The sequence below is a fragment of the Microcebus murinus genome, chromosome 10 (genome assembly GCF_040939455.1).
Source record: "Microcebus murinus isolate Inina chromosome 10, M.murinus_Inina_mat1.0, whole genome shotgun sequence".
Classification (NCBI taxonomy): Eukaryota; Metazoa; Chordata; class Mammalia; order Primates; family Cheirogaleidae; genus Microcebus; species Microcebus murinus.
The window spans coordinates 75,081,436-75,103,818 of NC_134113.1; the positions used below are offsets into that span (position 1 = coordinate 75,081,436).

General features: G+C 38.9%; 1 protein-coding gene across 3 annotated transcripts in view; it reads left to right on the forward strand.

Moving 5' to 3' along the window:
* TMTC1 (transmembrane O-mannosyltransferase targeting cadherins 1) overlaps window positions 1-22,383 on the forward strand; it is a 263,719-nt gene that overhangs the window by 228,709 nt on the left and 12,627 nt on the right. For all 3 annotated transcript variants that reach the window (XM_076007529.1, XM_012748003.3, XM_012748009.3), the window contains 4 exons: window positions 8,360-8,468; window positions 18,425-18,527; window positions 20,549-20,684; window positions 21,405-21,549. In XM_076007529.1, coding sequence (XP_075863644.1) covers window positions 8,360-8,468; window positions 18,425-18,527; window positions 20,549-20,684; window positions 21,405-21,549 — 493 coding nt within the window. The remainder of the gene's footprint in view (window positions 1-8,359; window positions 8,469-18,424; window positions 18,528-20,548; window positions 20,685-21,404; window positions 21,550-22,383) is intronic.

Here is a 22,383-nt window from a genome sequence, read left to right on the forward strand (position 1 = left end):
CAGTAAACTAGATGCTATATTTCCATTGTGTTGCCTAGATGTGTTCAGTAAACTTGAACCTAAAGGAAGGAAGCTACAGAGTATAATCCAATTTTCTTTCCATGTAGGAAAGATAGCAGAACCATAGAAAAATGTGTGCTCTGGAATGATCATCTCAGCCAGACGTTTACAATTTGACTTTCACAATCCAGGTTTTTAGAAGAGCTGGTAAAATCTATCTCCTTCCTCCCTCAAAAAAAAAAAAAATCATGATCTTTTTCATTTGTGAGAGGCATCACTTTTGGATCCAACAACAACAAACGCCTCAACAAAGAAATAGTAATTAAGAGGGCTGCCTAGCATTCCAAGTTCATGCTGTAGTTAATGGGAAATGTTACTGCTGCCAACTTGATCGCCAAATCCATTTATTTCTGTTACTGGCATTTCCTAAATTCTCCCCCAAATGTCAATACTCTTCCAAAGCAAGCATCTGCTTTCAGTTTAAATGAATGTGTCATAAGATTTTAGACAGGAATCCAGAAAGTTTTCTCAATTGACAAACTTAACCAGTCCTTAATTACTGAAAGAAAATGTGGCGAAACCTTATTTGATTTTGCTAAATATCTGTCATTGAGACAGAGCCAGGAGAGTGAGATGGTGCGAATGTTTTTACTTAACACGCAGGAAAAACAGTCCCACTGCTGTAGAACCCAAATTCCCTGTGAAACTACAAGTGTTTAATGGTGAAATTTGTACATTTTGAACCAGATCTAATTTCTGCTTTAATGTTTCTCTTATGAAATAGATGATGAAGATGTTACTGGTCCCAGGAACCCATTCTCAGGCATTCCGGCCTTTTGTAAGTTCCTGAGGGAAACTTAAGAGAGTGGAGTTTTGCTGCAAAATATTAGGAGATTTTTATTTATGCTATGACGCTTATATGGATAACACAGGAGCTGAGACATGGATCCCCAGGGGAAGACATTCGCAATAGAGCTCCCATGAGAAAGAAAACCGCCTCTTCCAATGGAAGCACTTCCCAGTGTCACACTCTACCCGGCCCCCTCCAGTCTCCCCACATTATCTGGCATCCAGAAGTATCTCTTATGGGGCAAGTTAACCAGCCAGTGCCATCTTTCCCTTTGGCTCAGATTGTCCCAGGGAAGCCATCTTTCTCCTTCATTTAGCTTTCTGCATCCTGTTATATTGGCCGCCTATCTGAGGAAGCTAATGTATATCCAAGTGTGCAAACCAGGACAGAGTTGGTTTTTTTTTCTTTCCTCCTTTTTTTTTAATTTCAGAATATTATGGGGGTACAAATGTTTAGGTTACATACATTGCCTTTGCCCCAACCGAGTCAGAGCTACAAGTGTTCCCATCCCCCAGATGGTGGGCACCGGACAGTTTCCTAAAGCGTGGGCTAAAGGCCACCCTCAGCAGAATCCCCCGAGAGGCTGATGCATCGTGGTGACCTACTGAATACGTCCTGGGAGTCTGCATTTCACCAAACACCTGAGGAGTTTTAAGCACTGTCATTTCAGAAGCATTGATCTAAGGGAGAAGTGAAGACAAAATATTTTAGGTCGCAGAATATTTTCAGTCCCCAGCCAGTGACTGTATTTAGCAGATAAGGAAATTCTGGGTGATGAGGGGCAATAATATGGCCCGATTCTGGAGCAGGTTTACTCTTACCTGCATTTCTTATCCAGCCAGGGATCCCTGAGTCCCATCAGTGCCAGTTGAACCACTCGAGAGTCCTTAGTGTCTTTAGTGTCATGAGTTTCCAAAGGGATTCAGAGTGTTTCTTTCTGTGACTCCAAACTCAAAGTGTGTCTATGGCTGATTGTACAGAGTATGAACTGGTGTTTGATTTTATCAATTTGTTCATCACTTATCAGCTGATAACACAGGTCATTTCTATAGTAGTCAGAGAAACAACCTATGGACTTGGTAAGTTCAGAGCAAAGGGTTATTTTAATTTTTTTTTTTCACTTTTAAATTGACCTGTCAATTCAGTTTAAATAAAGGAAACTCAGACTTGTGGGGGGAGGAGGGGAAAGGGCATTTATTGAAACCTTAAAATTTGTACTCCCATAATATGCCGAAATAAAAAAAGAAAAAAATATATATAAAAAAATAAATAAAGGATAACAGGATAGTTCTATTAGGTTATTAAGTACAAAGTGTCTGATTTCCTTAAGTACTAAGCTGAGCAGTTGCTACCTCTGACATTTTACTTTGACACTTCTTGTTTTATTTTTATTGGGGAGGTACATCCTCATTCTTTCTCATTATTAAGAAGTTTTAGAATGTCTGTTTGAAATGGTCTGCCTCTCTTGTTATACCCGCCCATTTCTGACATGGAGATAACTGCTGAAACCTTTCTTTTCTAAGAAGCTTTTCTGGCTTGGCTGAGAAAGAGGTTCAAAATTGCTCCTGGTTTTTCTGGCCTAAATATTCACCCTTATCAGTCACCCCCACCCCAAAATGCAGATCCCCCCTATTCCACGTCCCTAAAAGCAGCTGAGTGGATTCTCAAATATTGGTCTGCTATTTAGGGCTCCTCAGCTCAATGTGTGCCTTAGGATGAGGCTTTTAGGAGTAATGGCTCTGATTGTTACTGGTGTTATTTTTTTTTTTTTTTTTTTTTTGAGACAGAGTCTTGCTTTGTTGCCCAGGCTAGAGTGAGTGCCGTGGCATCAGCCTAGCTCACAGCAACCTCAAACTCCTGGCTCAAGCAATCCTCCTGCCTCAGCCTCCCAAGTAGCTGGGACTACAGGCATGTGCCACCATGCCCGGCTAATTTTTTGTATATATTAGTTGGCCAATTAATTTCTTTCTATTATAGTAGAGACGGGTCTCGCTCTTGCTCAGGCTGGTTTCGAACTCCTGACCTCGAGCAATCTGCCCGCCTCGGCCTCCCAAAGAGCTAGGATTACAGGTGTGAGCCACCGCGCCCAGCCGTTACTGGTGTTATTTTATGTTTACTAAGTGGTAGTAATTTAGGTATGATGAATTATTGTATTAAAATCTATTGTATATCAAACACTAAGAAAAATCACTGTGATGTCTAACAATTTTTTTGTGAATAGTTTAAAATGTGGAAGGATATTACTTATGAGAGAATTTCAGAAATACCACATTCTCCTTGATTTTAATAGTGAAGAAAAAGAGGGAGGAGATAGGTGATTTTAGAAACATTAAATGAGCTATTTAAAGGCCAGGTATGGTGGCTCGCACCTGTAATCCTAGCATTTTGGGAGGCCAAGGCAGGAGGATCACTTGAACCCAGGAATTTGAGACCAGACTGAGCAATTATGAGACCCCCATCTCTACAAAAAATAGGAAAATTAGCCAGGTCCAGTGGCTCACACACCTGCAGTCCCAGCTACTCAGGAGGCTGAGGCAGGAGGATAGCTTGAGCCCAGGAGTTTGAGGTTGCAGTGAGCTATGATGATGCCACTGCAGTCTAGCCCTGGCAAAGAGCAAGACCTTGTCTTTAAAAAAGAAAAAAAAGCTAACAAAAGCCAAAACATATATAGTACCTACCATGTGCCTGAGACACATGGAGGTCAGATAATTTGCCTAAGAAAACATAGCTGGTAAATGCTAGAGGTAGAGTCAGAACGCAGTCCATGTGGTTTTACGGTCTGTGCTTTTAACTAGTATATACCATTAAGGAAGATAAGCTGTTTAGCAGTGCTTGATAAGTAGTAAGTTTTCAATAAACACTCATAATTTTCTTGTGGTTCTAAGTTAGGCTTGGGATGGTCTGTCTGCCATAGGATCACTTCTATATAATACTTAAAGGTCTGTAGAAACAAAGATATGGGTAATTAATTATATTGTCACCCTCTGTCAAATTTTATTAGAATATTGGGAAACTTATTTAAAGAGATTTACAAAGATCTAGAAATAAAGAAAATAGTAAAACTATGGTTTTTAAAAAAAATTAATGTAGCAATTATTGAATTTTTACTCTGTACAGATCACCGTTCTAGTCCCTGGAATTAAAAAAAAAAAAAGTAAGATCAATAAGATATGAGTCCTGCCTGTGAAGGAACTTAAAACCTAGTAATGATCACGGAGTGCGTAACATGTAAGCGAGAGAACACAGAAATGCCACATGTGGAATGGTCTAAATTTGAAGTTCTGAAATAGAATCCTAGTGTCAAAGTAGCTGTGTAATGGGGGGATGAATCACCTGTGCTCTCTAAATCTTAGTTGTTTTGTATTTTTGTTAGAATGGTGGTTGTTGGTATCACCGTCTAAATCTTTAAAATGTAGGTAATTATGCCAAATTCATGCTTAATGATAATTAAAATAAATCACCATGGTCCTTGGAAGAGAGTAAATTTTCAGGGAACAACTATTACAAAATAAGCAGCTTTAAAAAACGTGTCTGCATGGCTCATTCAGGGTAGACAGACGAGCACCCTCCTGCCAGAGGCGGCGGGGGGTGCCTCCCACGTGCTGTTCCAGGGCCTTGGAGGAGAAAATTACAGAGGCCAGAACTGGGCTTCTAGACCGTGATTCCCTATCATCTTTTTTTTCTTACGGAGATATAAAAAGAAAACTGAAATATAAGAAAGGTGATATATGTGTGTGTGTGTGTGTATTTTGTTGTGTGTTTAGGAGCCTTGAGCTGGGCAATTCAGGGGAGACGTCACTGGGGAGTTCAGTAGAGAGAAGGGAAAAGCCGGCTGTGAGGTGATACAAGAACTCCACCGAGAGGCACAGACCTGGGAGGAGGCCTGCCTTCGTGCTGGGGCCCAGGGCAAGCCACAGAGGCCCTCTGAGCCGCAGTCCCCACCACTGTAAATTGAGGGGATGGATTATATCCATGATTCTCAAATCCGGACGATTGTATTATTCCTATGGAGAGCTTAGGAGGCCCAACCTCAGAGCACCAAGGTCTTTTAAAAAGCACCTCAGGTGATTTTAAGGTACAGTGAGGATGGAGAATCAATGGAGAGGATGATCACTCGGGTTCTGCAGAAGAGATGCCAGGGGCCACCCGGTCTTGCTGGAAGAGTGGGTACTGGGTTCTGTTTGGAGTTCTGGTCAGAACCATGTTGTAGAGGGTTTTAGACTAAGTGTCTGTCTGTAGGTCATTGCACATGAATGAAGGTTTTTATATAAAAAGAGTTGAAAGCAGTGTTCTAGAAAAAAATTCTTTCTATTGTCTGTAGGTAGTGGAAGGAGAAGAAAGAGGGAACTAAAAGCAGATGTATGAACTATGGGTGTGAACTAAGGTGTTAGCAAACAAAACTGAGTCAGGCGTGCTCTGGACTGCCACAATCCAATAGAATTATAGCACTATTTTTTAATAAGACTAATTTAAATAGTCCTGAGTTTCCATTATAACTGATATGAGCCATGACAAATGAAAACCATTAAATCATTACTATCAAAATGGTCTGTGTTTTTAATAAGGGATAATTATCAGAGAAATATGTAGCATAACATGGATATGAAAAAGGGGTGCTACTAAAATCAGAAGCAGTTTGAAATGAAATTTCGTTCTCACATGGTCATCACTATATATAAATAAGCAAGGAAGATTTCATTTCTATGAATTATCTGTTATAAGTTATTATGTCAAAACCACACTTAATTTCATAAGCTTCCACCAAAGAGTGAACAAGAGGGACTGTGGAAGAAATATCCTCTGTATTCCTCTCCCTTTTAAAAACAAGATTACCACTTACCAACTTCTTGGGCTTTCTTTAAAAAGCATTTTAAATTATCTGTCAAGATAGCATGTGATGCCTGGTAGCCTGACCCCTTGTTAACTAATACTCTCAAGGCTTCCAAGCAAAAGCAGAACCACGTAAGAGTCCAGAGCCAAGAGGAAATGTTGTCTCTGTCCAAGTCTTGTAATACTTACATACTAAACTATTCACATGATGAGATGTTTTGCTAAAAGCCTGTTAGTCCCTCAGCCTGTTAGTATCTCTTTTAGAGATAACTTTCTTTTTTTGTAAAGAATCTGATTTTCCTGTGAATAACTTTGATGACTAACTTTTCCATTGTGTCCTGAATTGTTAATGGACAACCTCAAGTATTTAGATTCATAGACTGTGTTAGGTGGTAATTAATCTCACTGAGTTCATGTATAAAAGGTCTAAGTTTTCATTCTAACTGATGTGAGCCGTGACAAATGAAAACCATTAAATCATTGCTATTAAATTGTTGTGGTTTTTTTTCCTGCTGATTTTGAAGAATATCCAAGTTAAATTATGTCCCAGAGGACTTAATTTTCAGCCTTAATTGTCTAAGTCCATATCTTCTTTTGGACTTTGAGGAGATTTCCATATTAATGCTAGTAAAGAGTCATGAAATTCTTGGAGGAAGAGTTCTGCTAACCATAAAATCATTAGTCAAATTACTAGAATTAAAAAATACATGTTTATTTTAAAAATGTGCCAATGAAAGAATTACTTCAAGGTCTATTTTAGAATAGAAACTTCAGTGTATGTAAACATAGTGGACTTCCATGGAGTCTTGCAGATATTCTTTAAATGTTTGTTGACTAAATGAATGAATCATCAATAAAGCACGGAGAGAGCTGTAATGCAAATTTATTATAACCATTCAACTTTAAAACGGCATCTCAAGGGCACAGGTGTTACACCTGTTCTCAAGGACAGGACTTTGCATAGTGAGGAGCCCACTAGGAGTTAGTTAGACCACGATAAGGAGAGGATAGTACGGACAGCCACCTCCCCTGGGAAATTATAGCTAAGTGCTTAGCACATAATAGACAATGATAATATTTAATTGAATTGTTAACTCCAAGGTCTATGTTGGAACTTTATTTTCAAGGTCTATGATAGAATACTCTCTTCTAGGTGAAATTACCTTATAACAAACTGCTTCTGGCACATAAGAACTTAAATTTGTGGAGTCAGTATTAGTTTTCCCACTACATGACTTCATCCGACAGAAACTGGAGCCTTACAGAGAATTGTATCAGGAGCTGCTCTCAGCTGCCTTTGACAATTCATGGAGCAGTTTTGCTGATAGCTTAGTATGTATGTAGTCCACCTGGGAATCTTTGAAACTGCAGGGTCTGATTCAGTAGGTCTGAGACAGGCTCCATCTCTAACAGGTTTTCAGGTGATATTGATGAAACTGGTGTCTGAGTCACACTTTGAGCAGCAAGATTTTAAGAGGTGGATTTCTAAGTAGTTAGGTTAAGACAGATTATGTGAACATAGATGAGTCACTTGACTTTTCTGAATTTAAATACTCTCATTAGGAAAAAAATGAGTATAATATTATATACTAAGACATAATATCTACCGCATAGAATTGTTGTGAGAATTAAATTAATAATGTAATATGAAAAGTTACTAGAGCATATGGTATATAGTCATTGCTAAATCAGTGACTAGTAAAAACATAAGCACACAGCTCCATTGGTAACTGGTAAACATGAGGGGACCAAGAGACTGTGTGCTTTCTATACATCAAAGGATTCTAGTCTTCATTCCACTTTTTTTTTTCTTTTTTGCCAATTACAATGTCTAGCGCTTAACAAGAGATCTCTGTCTATGGAATTGTATTAATAGCGTAGTTGATCACTGCCAAGTGTACACTTTTGGTTTCAAAGACATTGAATATTAGAATAACGACCCAATGTCTCCCTATGGTACTAACAGGAAAAAGAACATTCACTGTAGAAAATGGTAATAACTTCCAGGCCTTGAGTCCTCTTTAAGCCTAAGTATCATCACTGGGAGAAGACTCAAATGAAGAAGACAACCAGCCCTGATTTTTAATAAAAATATGATATAAAATAGCTCATTATTCTTTTCCAGCCAGCGGTAGTTTCTAATTTCCAGTCACAGTAGTTTCTAATTTCATAAATCATGTATGAAATTGTTCTCTTGTATATACAAAACCAAAGATTAACATTGGCAGTTTGGCCTGACTTGTCCCTGTTAGCTAGGAGCTCAGCCTGCAGTGGTGTGACCAGTACTACAGGGTCCCAAATCTTCTACATCACTGTACGGTGGCTTCTGTGCCACCCAGATAATGCCCCCAACATTACTCTTCTGAGGGTTAAAGTTTCTTGTTAATGAACTTGCAAACTATTGAATGTCACTCTCGAGAAGTGCACAGCAGGAAATAGAAAGTAGAAAAATCAGAGAATAACCTGCCGCATCATTTACATCTTAACGTCTCTTTCCACTGAGAATTCAGAGAGAGAAACTGTTAGCACCTTGAGACAGTGTAGTTTAATTTGTGTGCAGTAAAATCAAAGTGAAATCAGCTAACTTTTGCTAAAAGAAATGAGATTTTAAAGTCTAATCAAAAGATTTAAGCAGAGTGTTATTAAGAGATGTTCTGCCCCCACCCCTATTATCTATAGGTCCCAGGAGAAAAAAGAAGAAGCTATCACCTTACTGAAGGATTCCATCAAATATGGTCCAGAGTTTGCAGATGCATATTCAAGCTTAGCTTCGTTATTGGCTGAGCAGGTAATTGTTTCAATTTAATTTCACACGATATTTTTTAAATGTTCCTGTTGTGTGTATAAACTAATGTTGCACAGATTTTTGTACTAATGGTTTAATTTGTGAGCTCATATTGGACCACTCATCTCTAGTTCAGTTTCTTTTTTTTGACACATGACAAGCCTAGTTTTCTCATTCCAATATTCTGTATGTATTATAGGTGGCCTTTAGACAAAGATGGTCCCTTTGTGGCCATTGATATAGTCTCCATCACTTGGGGACAAAATCAGTAAAGAACAATACATGATACTTACTGTTTTTACTATTACTTACTTGTCATATTTTTCTAGGGAATTGCTAATTGACTAAGAACTCGAAACTCAATATGGAGCCAATTACTGGTAATCCTGTAGATCCTATATCTTAATGCCTGTTAGAATATTACAGAGGCTTATAGGGTGGGCTCCTATGAGAATGTTTCTCACAGCATGAGACAGATATGTGTTTTGAATACCCTCCTGCTTTTCACTTGTGTCTAAGTGACTTAATACCATTTTCAGAGTCCTGGGTGCTTGTCCTCCTCCCACTATGGGGAAACATATAAGTTGTCTTCCCTCTAAATTTATGGTATAGTTTTGTTGACACACAGAAGTGCCCTTGATAGACGCTAGATTCTGCTATTACAAAATTGCCAGATTGTCTTTAAAATCAAGCTCAACATCTTTGCAAGATGCCCTGCAGCATTCAGTTGGCTTAAAGGTAATAAATGACTTGATACAGCATGTCAGTTATATAAGGAGCAATTTGCATTAAAAAAAAAATGTTGCAGTTCCCATCAAGAAGCAAAATTAGGACATTCTATGAATATTTATGTGACAGAAATTATAAACCTGATTTTCTTGCTCTAATTCTCGTTGTAATATAGGTAGGCTTTAGACAAAAGCCCCTGTCTAATTCTCCAGGTAGTATAAGTGGGCTTTAGACAGAAACTCCTAATTGCATGTTTTAGGAGAACATTTAAGCTAAAATGATGGTGCTCATGTTCTCTGGTATACACTGGCAGCCCTCAGCTGCCTTTGGCTTATGTCGAAGCAGACATAATAGGGTTTTCTAAAGAAAAGATTGGCTCTGTCCTTCGCCTCACCCTACCCTGGCTTCTTCATTTTCATGAGTCCCTCGCCCTGCCCCTTCATTTTCATGAGTCCCTCGCCCTGCCCCTGCTGTGCACTTATTCAGACATGCCCAGCATGCTTCCCTCTTGGAGCCTTTGACCAACTGTTCCTGCTGCACTTCTCACATGTATATCATAGGGTTTCCTAGATATCTCATATCATGCTGGTTTCTGTGCAAATGTTACAATATCAGACAGGTCTTCCGTGATGACCCTTTGTAGAGAGCACCCTTCCACTGCCCATCATCTTGTCCTGCTTTATTTTTCTCCATAGCATTTATCACCATCTAACATTTGTTTATGGTCTTTCTACCACCACTAGAATATTTGACTCCATGAGAATGGCTGTTTGGGTTTTTTTTTTTTTATTCATCTGAATTCATGAAAAGTTAACGACTTGAAAAATGATCAAGATATTGTATTTAGTGACCTTGAAATTTATATTAGTCCATTCTGCAGTATCTTTGCATTTGTCCTTACTATTAACAAATTTTAGAGCAGGTGGAAGTTTAAAAAGGACAACATATGTAGTTATTCTTCAGTTAGGTTTAAGAAGTGCCAGGTGGTTTATTTCAACTCAGTTACTTGGTATGTTGCATTTTTGTGAACCACAAGGGCAAATTGCTATAAAGTTGTAGCATTTTGTATAGTTGAAGTTGTGTACAATTTTTAAGAAAAGCAAATTATGACTAGGACCGTGATCTTTTCTTACTTACAAAGGTCACATCTTTTAGCAGTCTTTCCAATTCTAGATGTGAATGTCAAATGCTATGAGATCTAAGAATGTAATTGAAAGACTGAGAGGTTCTTTCTTTCTGCCCCTTTGGGCAATTGATTTTCACATGAAAGAAACAGAGCAGCTGTTGGGCATAACTCTGGATTGCCTTCCCCTCTTTGACTTCCAACATCTTATCTTCATATTTTGAATTCTTTAGTGATAAAAGAATGCTTCAGTTGCACAAGCAAAGCACACACTGTTAGAGAAAAATACATCTCAACATTCTTTGGTAGCAAGTGAATTTATTTCTTAGTGGCACAACTTTATTTAACTGCACCGTAGCATTTCAGACACCTGGGGTGTATGAAAGCAATGTTTACAAACCTTGGTCAATCTGTAACACACTGTGAAGCATTCCCCTAACTTAAGCAGGTCATATTCTGTTGTCACCATCTGTCCACATGCACAGCTGACTGTGGTTGTGGAACGATCTAATGCTAAAAAATTCTTTCCTATACTGAGCTGAAATCACCCATTTTGCAGGCAGTTTTTCAGAATCTGGATGAAAGGATTCATTCTGTATTGAATTTGAAGCTTGTTATATGCACCAAAAATTTCTGATTTAGGACTTTTAGTCCTAAAAAAGTCCTAGGACTTTTAGACCTAAAAAAGTCCTAGGACTTTTAGTCTTTTTTTCATCTTCCATGCAGTGTACTAACTACTCTTTCCAGTTGTTTCAAATGGCAGATTTGATAAGAATAGCTTCTAGTTAAATAACTAGTTTATGTCTTTGACTTTAAAAAAATGTTGTGGAGATCAATAGCAGACAGGAAGCCCTGCGGCAAGAACCTTCTCTCCAAGCTGACCTTATCTTACTCAAGACTCTTTGGGTAAAGTTATTCATCCAGTAGTTAATGTGTCAAATTATATTATCATCTAACTCACCTCTCACAGTCTCGTCTACCGTGTTTCCCCAAAAATAAGACCGGGTCTTATATTTATTTTTCCTCAAGAAGTCACCCTAGGGCTTATTTTCAGGGGATGTGTTATTTTCCCCTCAAAGCCTCAGGACCTGACAGGGGGAGGCGACCTTGTTGGTGGGGCTGTCCGCACCTTTCCGGTCACCTCTGGGATAGTAGCTGTCATGATGGGGCAGATGAGACGGGCTGCTCGTCTTCTTCACTGCTCAGCAACAAAATGCATGGGTTGTGCAGATGCGCTGCGTAGCCACGCCCATCACTAGGTCTTGTTTTCAGGGTAGGGCTTCTATTGCGCAAATGCTTAGAAATCCTGCTAGGGCTTATTTTATGCGTAGGTCTTATTTTCCGGGAAACACGGTACAAGGATGTTTTGAGACACTTTCTCAGACACCTGCTGAAGTCTTTCTCCTGATGTAAGGTTGTGACTCCTCCAAAAAAGAAGAGGAGGTTGATTTGCTAAGCCTTGCTTTTGCTGTAAGCATCCTGATGTCTGTTGACGCCATTTCCCATCTTCAGTGCCAATAAAACCATGAGTATAATACTCTCTTCTAGGAGAAGAGATTATTCTGGAACTAATATTGTATTCCTTACTCTGTTGAAACCTGAAGGAGGCAAGTTGATCTGTTTGGGCAAAATAGAGGATTTAGAAATTTGAAAAATAGATTAATAAGTTGAAAAGACATTGTATGGTGGAGCATATTAAGGCCTATAACGGAGCCCAAGTTTCAAACTGATAGATAATAGGAAGCAAAGGAAAATGTCTGAGGAGAGGGTTTTAAAACACAAGAGGAAGAAAACATGTGTGGAAATATATGAGGTATTTTAAGAGGAGTCTTTTTTTAATACGCATTCTGGAGTGAGCAGTGGAGAGCCTTGTTTCAGTAAGAAAGTGAAGGAATGGATAGAGCATTGTGGAAAAGATTCCCTTGGTACTTAGTGACTGTCAGCATGTAAAGTTTGAAAGGAAAAGAAAAATAGACAATTAAGAGCTCTAGGGCAGAGCACCTAAAGGACTGAGGAGATTCATGGCCACTGATAGACATTGGGAAGCCAGGGAACAGCAAGATTTTAGGAAAGAAATAAGATCAGCTTCAACATTTTTTTTCCCAGTTCAACAAGTCATATAAATATACAACAGAAAGTGTGAAAAATCAGAGAAAATAAAACATACCCTTTACCCATACTATAATATGTAGAAACAACAAATATTATCATTTTTAATATTATGCAGATCTTTTTAATGCATTTATGTTGTTTACATATAGTTGTATCCTGTTCTTTTCAGCTGTCATCAAATTATATATAATATTATATGTTTTTTCCTGGTGCTAAACGGCCTTCATAAATACTGCGTTAATGACTGCTTACTGGTTATCAAAATAATATATTTATTTTGATAATTTATATTAGAATATCTCAACTATTGAGTCATTTGGATTCCTTTTGAATCTTTTTCTTTTTTAATTCTGTGGCAGTGAACTTTTCCCTTCTTAGGGCTTTTTAAAAACAATATTTTGAATCCTTTCCTAATGATAACATTCCTAAAAGTAGACTTTCCATGTCAAACAATATGAACATATTTCATGACTTTGAAACATGTCAGTAAATTGCTTTCCAAAAGGGTAATACCAATTTACTGTGCCACCAGCAGCGTACAACCTTTAAGTCTTGAATGCTGGTGGAACATTTAAATGCAAATGACATGTGGGCTGGTGACAGCAAGAGAGACCAGGGCCAGAAAGATAGGTGAAACCATATTGTGAGCAGGTATTTTCTTTCAGGGGGAAATGAAGAATAGTGTGGAAGAAAAAAAAAAAAAACCTTAAGGAATTTTTTAGCCTTCTCATTTTATAGATAAAAACATATGGTACACAGAATTAAGCCCGAGGATATACAGATAACTAGTGACAGGCCAAGACTAAAACCCAATCTCTGGACTCCTCACCCACTGCTGTTTTGCTATATGATACTAAGGTTCCATGAACAGACTGGCAGTGGGCATAGTTAATAAGGTTGGATGTAGAGGGATAGAAAGGGAGAAGTGATAGAGGAACCCCACGAGGATGAGTTTGTCACAGGAATTAGAGACATAAAAATATCCAGAAGAAGGCTGATGCCCTTCTATGTCTATTGCAGCAAAGAAGTCAAAAACACTGAGAACAGAAAATAAGCTCTGAGATTTGAAGTCGGGGTGGTCTCTGCCTTGCTGTTCTCTTCTGGTTCTCTGTTAGCATTCAGAACTGGCTGCACTCCAGCGCCACAGATAGGACTGTAAACATTTATAAGCCCACAATCATTTTTAACCAGCCTATTCTTGCCTAGATTATATAGCTTGACATTACACTAGCAGGAAAAGGAAATAAAATTAACATTGTTTATGACTCTGACCACTATAAATTATTACTAGCCCCAGGTTTATGGCCTATTGAAAAACTTAATGAATATGATAACACTTAAAATATTTTCCTTCCACGTATTTTGGGATATGACTTCACCTGATGCAGGAGTGAAAAGAAAACTGGAACAATAAAGTCTAAGTTGGAAGATATAGATCAAATGGGAGGCCCAGGGTTCATTTGTCACCTTCTACAAATGCCATCTTTTGGGTAGATGCATGCGTGCCACTGCCTGTGTGGTTAAGTCAACTTGGAATTAGACCCTAACCTAAAACTGTATTGATTTAATTATTTAACATGTATTTGTTGAGCACCTAGCTACCACCAAGCAGCAGAGATTGTTGAAGTGGCGAGGTATGTGCCTTACCCTCGTGGAGCATAGTTTAGAAGGGAAGCCCACCCTAAGCAAAGACATCTCCCCTCCCAACGTTTAACACCAGAGTGTGACACGTGCTCGAAGGAAAAGTGCCAGTGAGAGTGTTAAGGGAACCTAACCTAATGTGGGGAAGAGATGTACGGGGAGTGGGGGCAATTGCTCAAGGGTGAAATATAATCTGCCACCTAAAACACTGGTAGATAACGAGTAGGTAAAAATGAAAGGAAAAGTTTTCTGGCTGGAAGGAATAGACCATGCAAGAACTCTGAGGTGGGGAACACCATGGAGTCTTCCTCTAATAGAAAAAAAAAGTCACATACCTGGAAGTGTAGAGAATGGGGCAAAATGGCATGAGAAAAGTCTAGGGAAGCAGAAAGCCACATTTATATGCAAACGTGGTTGCCCATCTTTTCCTGGTCCCATGACTGCCTTATATCTCTCCTAGTTGCTTACTCTTGTCATGGTTTTTCTTTGGCACTTACTTCGCTATTCTTGGCATTCTCTCTTTAAAGTGGTCATTTCTCTTTTGTCTTAAATTGTCACAGAGTGGAGTTGATCGCACACCGCTGGGAGATGAGAAAATCCAGGATTAGGAAATACCTAACATTTTCTTGGTGGGAAGGAATACCAAGTTAATTGATTCATGTCAGGTGGATGTGAAAGAGAATTTAGACATCAAATATCGATAGCATGTTTTTCATAATGTTTATGTTGATGACTTATGCGTGGAGGAACTGTCTTGTAAAGAAAATAAAAGCAGGCCGGGCACTGTGGCTCACGCCTGTAATCCTAGCTCTTGGGAGGCCGAGGCGGGCGGATTGCTCAAGGTCAGGAGTTCAAAACCAGCCTGAGCAAGAGCGAGACCCCGTCTCTACTATAAATAGAAAGAAATTAATTGGCCAACTGATATATATAGAAAAAATTAGCCGGGCATGGTGGCGCATGCCTGTAGTCCCAGCTACTCGGGAGGCTGAGGCAGAAGGATCACTCAAGCCCAGGAGTTTGAGGTTGCTGTGAGCTAGGCTGACGCCACGGCACTCACTCTAGCCTGGACAACAAAGTGAGACTCTGTCTCAAAAAAAAAAAAAAAAAAAAAAAAAGATCTATCAGTCCTTAACTTCCTAGGTTTGACTAGTAAATAAAGTCATTCGTCTAGTAGGAAGGTACCTACCATTGATTAGAATGAAGCACTTCTAGAAAGCAGTTCAGACACTTGACCTTGATGTTAGGGCACTGGGACAACCTTTTCGTTCTGTCAGTCCTTCACTGTGTTGGAATGAATACCACACTCTACACCTTCTATATATTAAGTACACACTGCCATAGGCCATCCATTAAGCCAGTTATTTGCAAAATGTTGATGGGGACCCCCAAAGTCCAAGAAGATCTATACAGTTTTCCTACTAGCACTAAGAAGTAATTTGCCCTTTTCACCTTCCTTTTGTCATGAGTGTAGTTTTCTGGCGGATACATGATGTACACACAATTATTAAAAGGCTATTAAAATAATCTCCCCCTTTCCAACTAAATGTCTATGTGAGGCCAGGTTTTCTTTACATATGACAACCAAATATATATATATATATACATATATATATATATATATAAACAGATTGAGCACAAAAGTAGTTATGAGAATCCAGCTGTCTCCTATGAAGTCAGACATGAAAGAGATTGACAAAAATATAAATTAATGCCACTCCTTTCACTAATTTTTTATTTTGAAAAATACATTATTTTCCCTATAAGTGTGTTATTTATGTTCGAGTTTATTATTATTTTAAATAGACCAAGAAATATTTTTAAAGTTTCTCAGCCTCTTTTCTAATGTGGTCAACATTGATAAATGTAGCCTGCATAAATGAAAGCTCTTTGGGAATCCTCAGTAATTCTTAGAGTTCAGAAAGGTCCTAAATTAAGAAGTTTGAGAATTGCTGCATTAAGCCCATGTCCGTTTGTCCTTTGGGTTGTTACAACCTGGACTGTACAGAAAGTTTTCCAAATGTGGCACGTGGCCCAAGAGAGCAAATGACAACAGATGTCCTTTTTCAAGACATCTATTTTTCACTTTTCCTTTCTTGAGGTAAGAAGTGTGCCACAATTGGTAATTACAGCATATAAAAGTGGGCATGTGACTCTGTTTTATCTCTCCCCCAAGGCCCTTTTTATTTCCATCACACTGAAAATGCTTTGGGCTTGGAGAGGAGCCCATGGCTGCGTGTGCCACTTTAACCACTGCCCTTGAGCAGCAATTTCACGCTGGGGCCATGGTTCACTGGGGGCTCTGATGTACAGCAGACAGTGTTATTTGTCACAACCCTTCTCTGGGTCACAAATATTTTTAATTAAAGTTGCCTGTAAATAGCTGACATCCATTTCCTCTGGAACTTACAAGTCAGTAGAGACTGGGCTTATCAGGCTTAGTTCGGGACGTCTAGCCAGACCAGGCAAATGAAAGTTGAGTGTTTAAAATTGAGCTTCAGGCATTCGATAGCACTGCTGTTTAAGATATCTGCATTGCCCTTCCAGATGAGGTACAATTTACTTTAAATACCCATACAGTATTTTTCTCCTGTAGGTGGTGGTTCCCCTTTATTTTTTCGTAAGTGGAGTTAATCATTCCTTGAAATTAAGAGTCAAGTGAGAGGAAAAGAAAGACAGATATTGAGGCGTTTTAATAGAGCTTTGAAACTGCCATTGGGGTTACTACGGGTACAAGACAGTGTTACTTGCTCTAAGAGGCATGCATGGTCTTTTAAATCTCGTGACATCTTCAGATTTTGAAAATTACATTCTAGTGGAAACTTAGCTCATAGACCCAAACATAAGAGAGTAGTTTTAGATGAAAGAGGTAATCTCTTTGCTTATTTTGGAGCAACAAGAAAGTTAGAAAAAGGTACAATTAGGTCATGTAAAACAGTAATTACACTTAAAAACTGTTTACTATTATATTTAACTTTAGCAGGTGAAACTATGAGGACATTGATTTTATTCCTTTCAGGAAAAACACCTTCAACTCACCTCGTTTGGTTATAAAGACGTTTTTTTGACCCCAAGTAGCCACACATTTTTTTTTTCAAGCACCTGTTTGTTACACAGCTGCTAAAGTTAATAGTAACCAGGCCGGGCGCGGTGGCTCATGCTTGTAATCCTAGCACTCTGGGAGGCCAAGGCGGGTGGATCATTTGAGCTCAGGAGTTCAAGTCTAGCTTGAGCAAGAGTGAGAGACCCCTGGCTCTACTAAAAATAGAAAGAAATTAGCTGGACAACTAAAAAATATATAGAGAAAAAATAAGGCAGGCATGGTGGCACCAGCTACTCGGAAGGCTGAGGCAGGAGGATCGCTTGAGCCCAGGAGTTTGAGGTTGCTGTGAGCTAGGCTGACGCCATGGCACTCTAGCCCCAGCAACAGAGTGAGACTCTGTCTCAAAAAAAAAAAAAAAAAAAAGTAGTAACCAATGCCCTTGGGCATTTGGAACATGACAGGTGTAGAGTATATATCTATCCCAAGGTCTAGGTGCCACTCTTGGCTGCCTCCCAGGTACCTGGTGCCGCTTCCCTGTGGCACTAACACACTACAGTGTTGCCGCCTTCCTTGTCTGAATTCCACTCAGTTGCCTGTGAATGTCGAGAGATTGTCTCTCTCACTCACTCTTCTGTTTCCACTACATACATGGTGCATGCATGGTGTTAAGTTTAGCTTGAGACAGGTTCTGTAACATGCTTTCTCAGATCTTCTGATTGAAAAACTGAGTCTCCTCCCTACCAAAGAATAGAGGTTTTTGCTTTTCAAGACCTTTTAATTGCCACTTTGGCTAAATAAATGACTATTAATCTTACATTGACCCGTGACCCTATTTTGATTTAAGTGTTTTAAAACTTTGACATATTTGACAGGCTTTCCAAAATCAAATTTCAAATTCAAAATTGTCATTTTGTTTTTTTACTTCAGACTAACTCTAAAATCATTCCACCATTTTGTTTCACCTGTTTTCATTGGGACGATTACTGGGGTGAAGGGCATCTCATTTGAACAACTATTTTCAGGCCTTTTGCAACAGTAGGGCATATTGTACAGGTCCTGATGTTTCCTGATGTCCCATTTTAGTAAACATCAGCTGGTTCACCACAAAGGAACTAAACACAAATATGAATTGTAAATATTCATGCACAGTTAATATTGACTTTCATTCAGGAAAAGTACATAGTGCTTTATCTCAGTGCCTGTTGTATAGTAGATGCTAAGTAAATTTTTTCTGCATATCCTGCTCCTAATATTCAGTTCATTATTGATTTTTTAAAAACTGTCTCACTTTTGTTTTTAAATTCTATTTTAAAGGGGAGATTTAAGGAAGCTGAAGAAATATACCAAGCTGGAATAAAGAACTGTCCAGACAGCTCAGATTTACACAACAACTATGGGGTTTTCTTAGTTGATTCTGGTAAGTGAAATTAAAGATAAACTGTCCTGTTGAGATTAGATAATACTACTCATCAAGCAAAATGGAAGGCAGACAATGCCTCAGAAGTAAAATTCACTTGGCTTGGCAGGAAGCTCATACTATTGTCAGTCATTGTACCTTGGGGCTGTCATTTCCCTAAAACATCAAGCTCAGTTCAGGAAAACCTGCCTGGTTCTTACAATCATGTCTCTAAGGAAAAGTCCCCAGGTGGCAGGAGGTAGTCTGGATGATTTAGTGAGCCCCAGTCTTCTTCGAGTATCATTTATACATATTTATAAATCTATGATGATGAAGTATTCCTCTACAATAATGCAGAACCTGCCTCTGAAACTAGTTACTGGCAGATGGTAAATACTTTTCGATAACTGACTATCTAAAAAGCCTCCAGAATTGTTGCATTGTTCCTTCCTTGATACACATTACAGAAACTGCATTATTAAAATGCATACAGTGCTCTTATATGACAGGTGCTCTATAAAATACACTTACTTCGTCTTATTTAATGCAAGACATTACCGGGCAGGGATCCTGTTTTCTTTATGATTTGCACAGAGCCCCATACACTGCTGGCATGCAGTGAATACTTACAAGTAATGAAATTATATTTGAATTTAATGCAAAGGCACCACTTTGTTCTTCTGACTACTAGACTGGCTGCCCTGCAGTAAAATTCAGTTTTAATTATTTTTTTCAATATGAAATGCTTGAAGGGGTTTTTATTTTCTAGGATATTTGAAGCTCTTCTGTTTTATAAAATATGAATTTACATTCTGATACATCTGGGAAACTTACTGTAGTTTTGCATGTGTAAAATTGTTGTGGAGTGCCACCTACTGGTTCATTAGGCACATAATAATAAATTGTCATAAAGATAGAAAAACCAGAAGAGACCTCCAGTTGGCCTGGTCTAACCCTCCTCCTTTTACTTCAACAACAAACAATCGCACCCTTCACCCCTGAAAATGACAACAGCAAGTCACTGACCGCCATATGACATTGAGTCTCTTTTGGTACCTTCTAGGCAAACTTGTACTCAAAGCAGGTGCACTTGAGAAGATTTCTGTGCATATAACAAACATTCCATTCCATTTAGAACTTAAGACTATTCTAAAGTTCAGGCACTTAGATATAATTTTACTAGGAAGCTTCTTTGGAGGACCTCATCAGCCTGGAGAGACTTGATTCTAGTTCTGGCCTTTTACCTCTCTTGCTTTGGCCTGGGATCTTTGTTAAATCTCTTAATGTCTTCGTACCTTAGTTTCTGCATCTGTAAAGTGGTAAGTGTGTGTGTGTGTGTGTGTGTGTGTGTGTGTGTGTGTGTGTGTGTGTGTGTGTGTGTGTTTTAATCTCTTAAATTCCAGCAGGTAACTAAATAGCATCAAAAGGCAGCTAAATAGTATCAAAAATACCAGCAAAGATCATATAAATAAAAGTACTTGACAATATATAATGTATTACACAAATTCAAGGTAGCATTATTATTGTGTTTGAAATCCCATTTAATACCATTTAAACAAAAATGTATGATTTTAAAAAGAGATTTTCAAGATAGAGCTGATATATACTTGTTTAAAAACAATGCCTCAATTACTATGTTGCAATACAGCTGAGACAGTTTTGTTTCTGTAACAGGCTACTCTATTTTTTGTCTAATGAGAGGCAAATTTATCTCAGATAAATAACAATCAGTGATAATCTTAAAATATCAGATTAGCAAGAATGACCAGAAAACACTTTGGCTAAAATAATGCATGTAATAGAAGGAATCAGTGTTAATTTTTACTGCTTTTTTTCTTCTTAGTTTTTTGGAAGTGTGAATGAATAGTGAAATGGTTCAAAGTTAGGCAGTGGCAAGGATGAGAAGCCAAAATGCAAACTAATTTACAAATTGAATAATTGACGGTATGACTCTGTAATAAGGAGGAAGAGCTGTAAGTCGGGAGAGAACTTGAAGAGCTCATGCTCATGTTCTGCTCTTCCCAACCCATCCCTGGTTACAGGCTTTCCAGAGAAGGCAGTGGCCCATTACCAACAGGCCATCAAACTTAGCCCCAGTCATCACGTGGCCATGGTGAACTTGGGGAGACTCTACAGGTCACTGGGAGAGAACAGCATGGCTGAAGAATGGTACAAACGGTAAAGCTCCTTTTCTTCACTTTATAAGTTGCCCAGAGACCTCAGCAATTGCCCATCAACTTTTTAGTGAACTAGAACAGATGTGCTCTCAGAACACTAACAAATTTTGCCAATTCAAGTGATACAGATTCTCACCTCCAAAGAGAACAAGACAGCAGTATAAATGGTATAAACGGCATCCCAGATGATGACATTTTTCCTGCTGGTTAGTCTATGGCGCTAAACTAAGGTGGGAATTTAATTCCCACTTTAGTTAGCCCATTGTTTTCTGAAGCTATGGATCACAACCCAAATCATAAATAGCAATTTCAAAAATGGGAATACATGAAACCTTGTGCACATACATCAGAACAATCTATCACCATTAAGGGGAAAGACCGTTTGGACTCAGTTTCCATTATTGATAGATCACTAGAGACATTAATTTCAAAAATGGGAATACATGAAACCTTGTGCACATACATCAGAACAATCTATCACCATTAATGGGAAAGACCATTTGGACTCAGTTTCCATTATTGATAGGTCGCTATAGGGACATTCTAATGTTCAGAGGGCGGCATGATGATCATTTTTTAAAAACCTTGCTCTTGATATAAAAACAAAGACCGTGTCAGAGCAGAGTCTCAAACCATGGACAGTCCTCCCTAAATTAAGCTTAGGCATTTGGAAATGTACCCATTAGAAGAAAAGTGTCAATTAGCTGTTCTCCGAACCCAGCGCCCTGCAGGTGGCACACAAAGCTGAAATCTTGTCACCTTTGGGAGCACTATATTACAACACTGGCCGTTACGAAGAGGCTTTGCAGATTTACCGGGAAGCTGCAGCGCTTGAGCCTTCTCAAAGGGAGCTCCGCCTGGCACTGGTGAGTACAAAGATGAAAGAAAATGAAGCTGGCAACCTAAACACAACGTGCAATGAAGAGAGCTGCAGTTGTCAAGCCTCGAAACTAGAGTTGGAATGCTATATATAATACAGGGGTCCTCAAACTTTTTAAACAGGGGGCCAGTTCACTGTCCCTCAGACCGTTGGAGGGCCGGACTATAGTTTAAAAAAAACTATAGGCCGAGTGCGGTGGCTCACGCCTGTAATGCTAGCACTCTGGGAGGCCGAGGCGGGCGGATTGCTCGAGGTCAGGAGTTCGAAACCAGCCTGAGCAAGAGTGAGACCCCGTCTCTACTATAAATAGAAAGAAATTAATTGACCAACTAATATATATATAGAAAAAATGAGCCGGGCATGGTGGCACATGCCTGTAGTCCCAGCTATTTGGGAGGCTAAGGCAGGAGGATCGCTTGAGGCCAGGAGTTTGAGGTTGCTGTGAGCCAGGCTGACGCCACGGCACTCACTCTAGCCTGGGCAACAAAGCGAGACTCTGTCTCAAAAAACAAACAAACAAACAAAAAAAAACCAATGGGCAAAAACACCTGCATGTGGCCCGAGGGCCATAGTTTGAGGACGCCTGCTAGAATATATCCATTGTATGAATCATCACACAACCAGTGTTAGACCCATTCACTAAAGATGTGGACACCAAAAATACTGTGTTTTTGTTCTCAAATAATTTCAAACTTATGAAAAATTTGCGAGAATAGTAAAAAAAAGTCTCATATACCCTTTCACCCAGATTCATCGTTTTTTTTAACATTTTGATGCGTTTATCAGTCCCTTGAATATGTATGTGTGTGTATATATACAT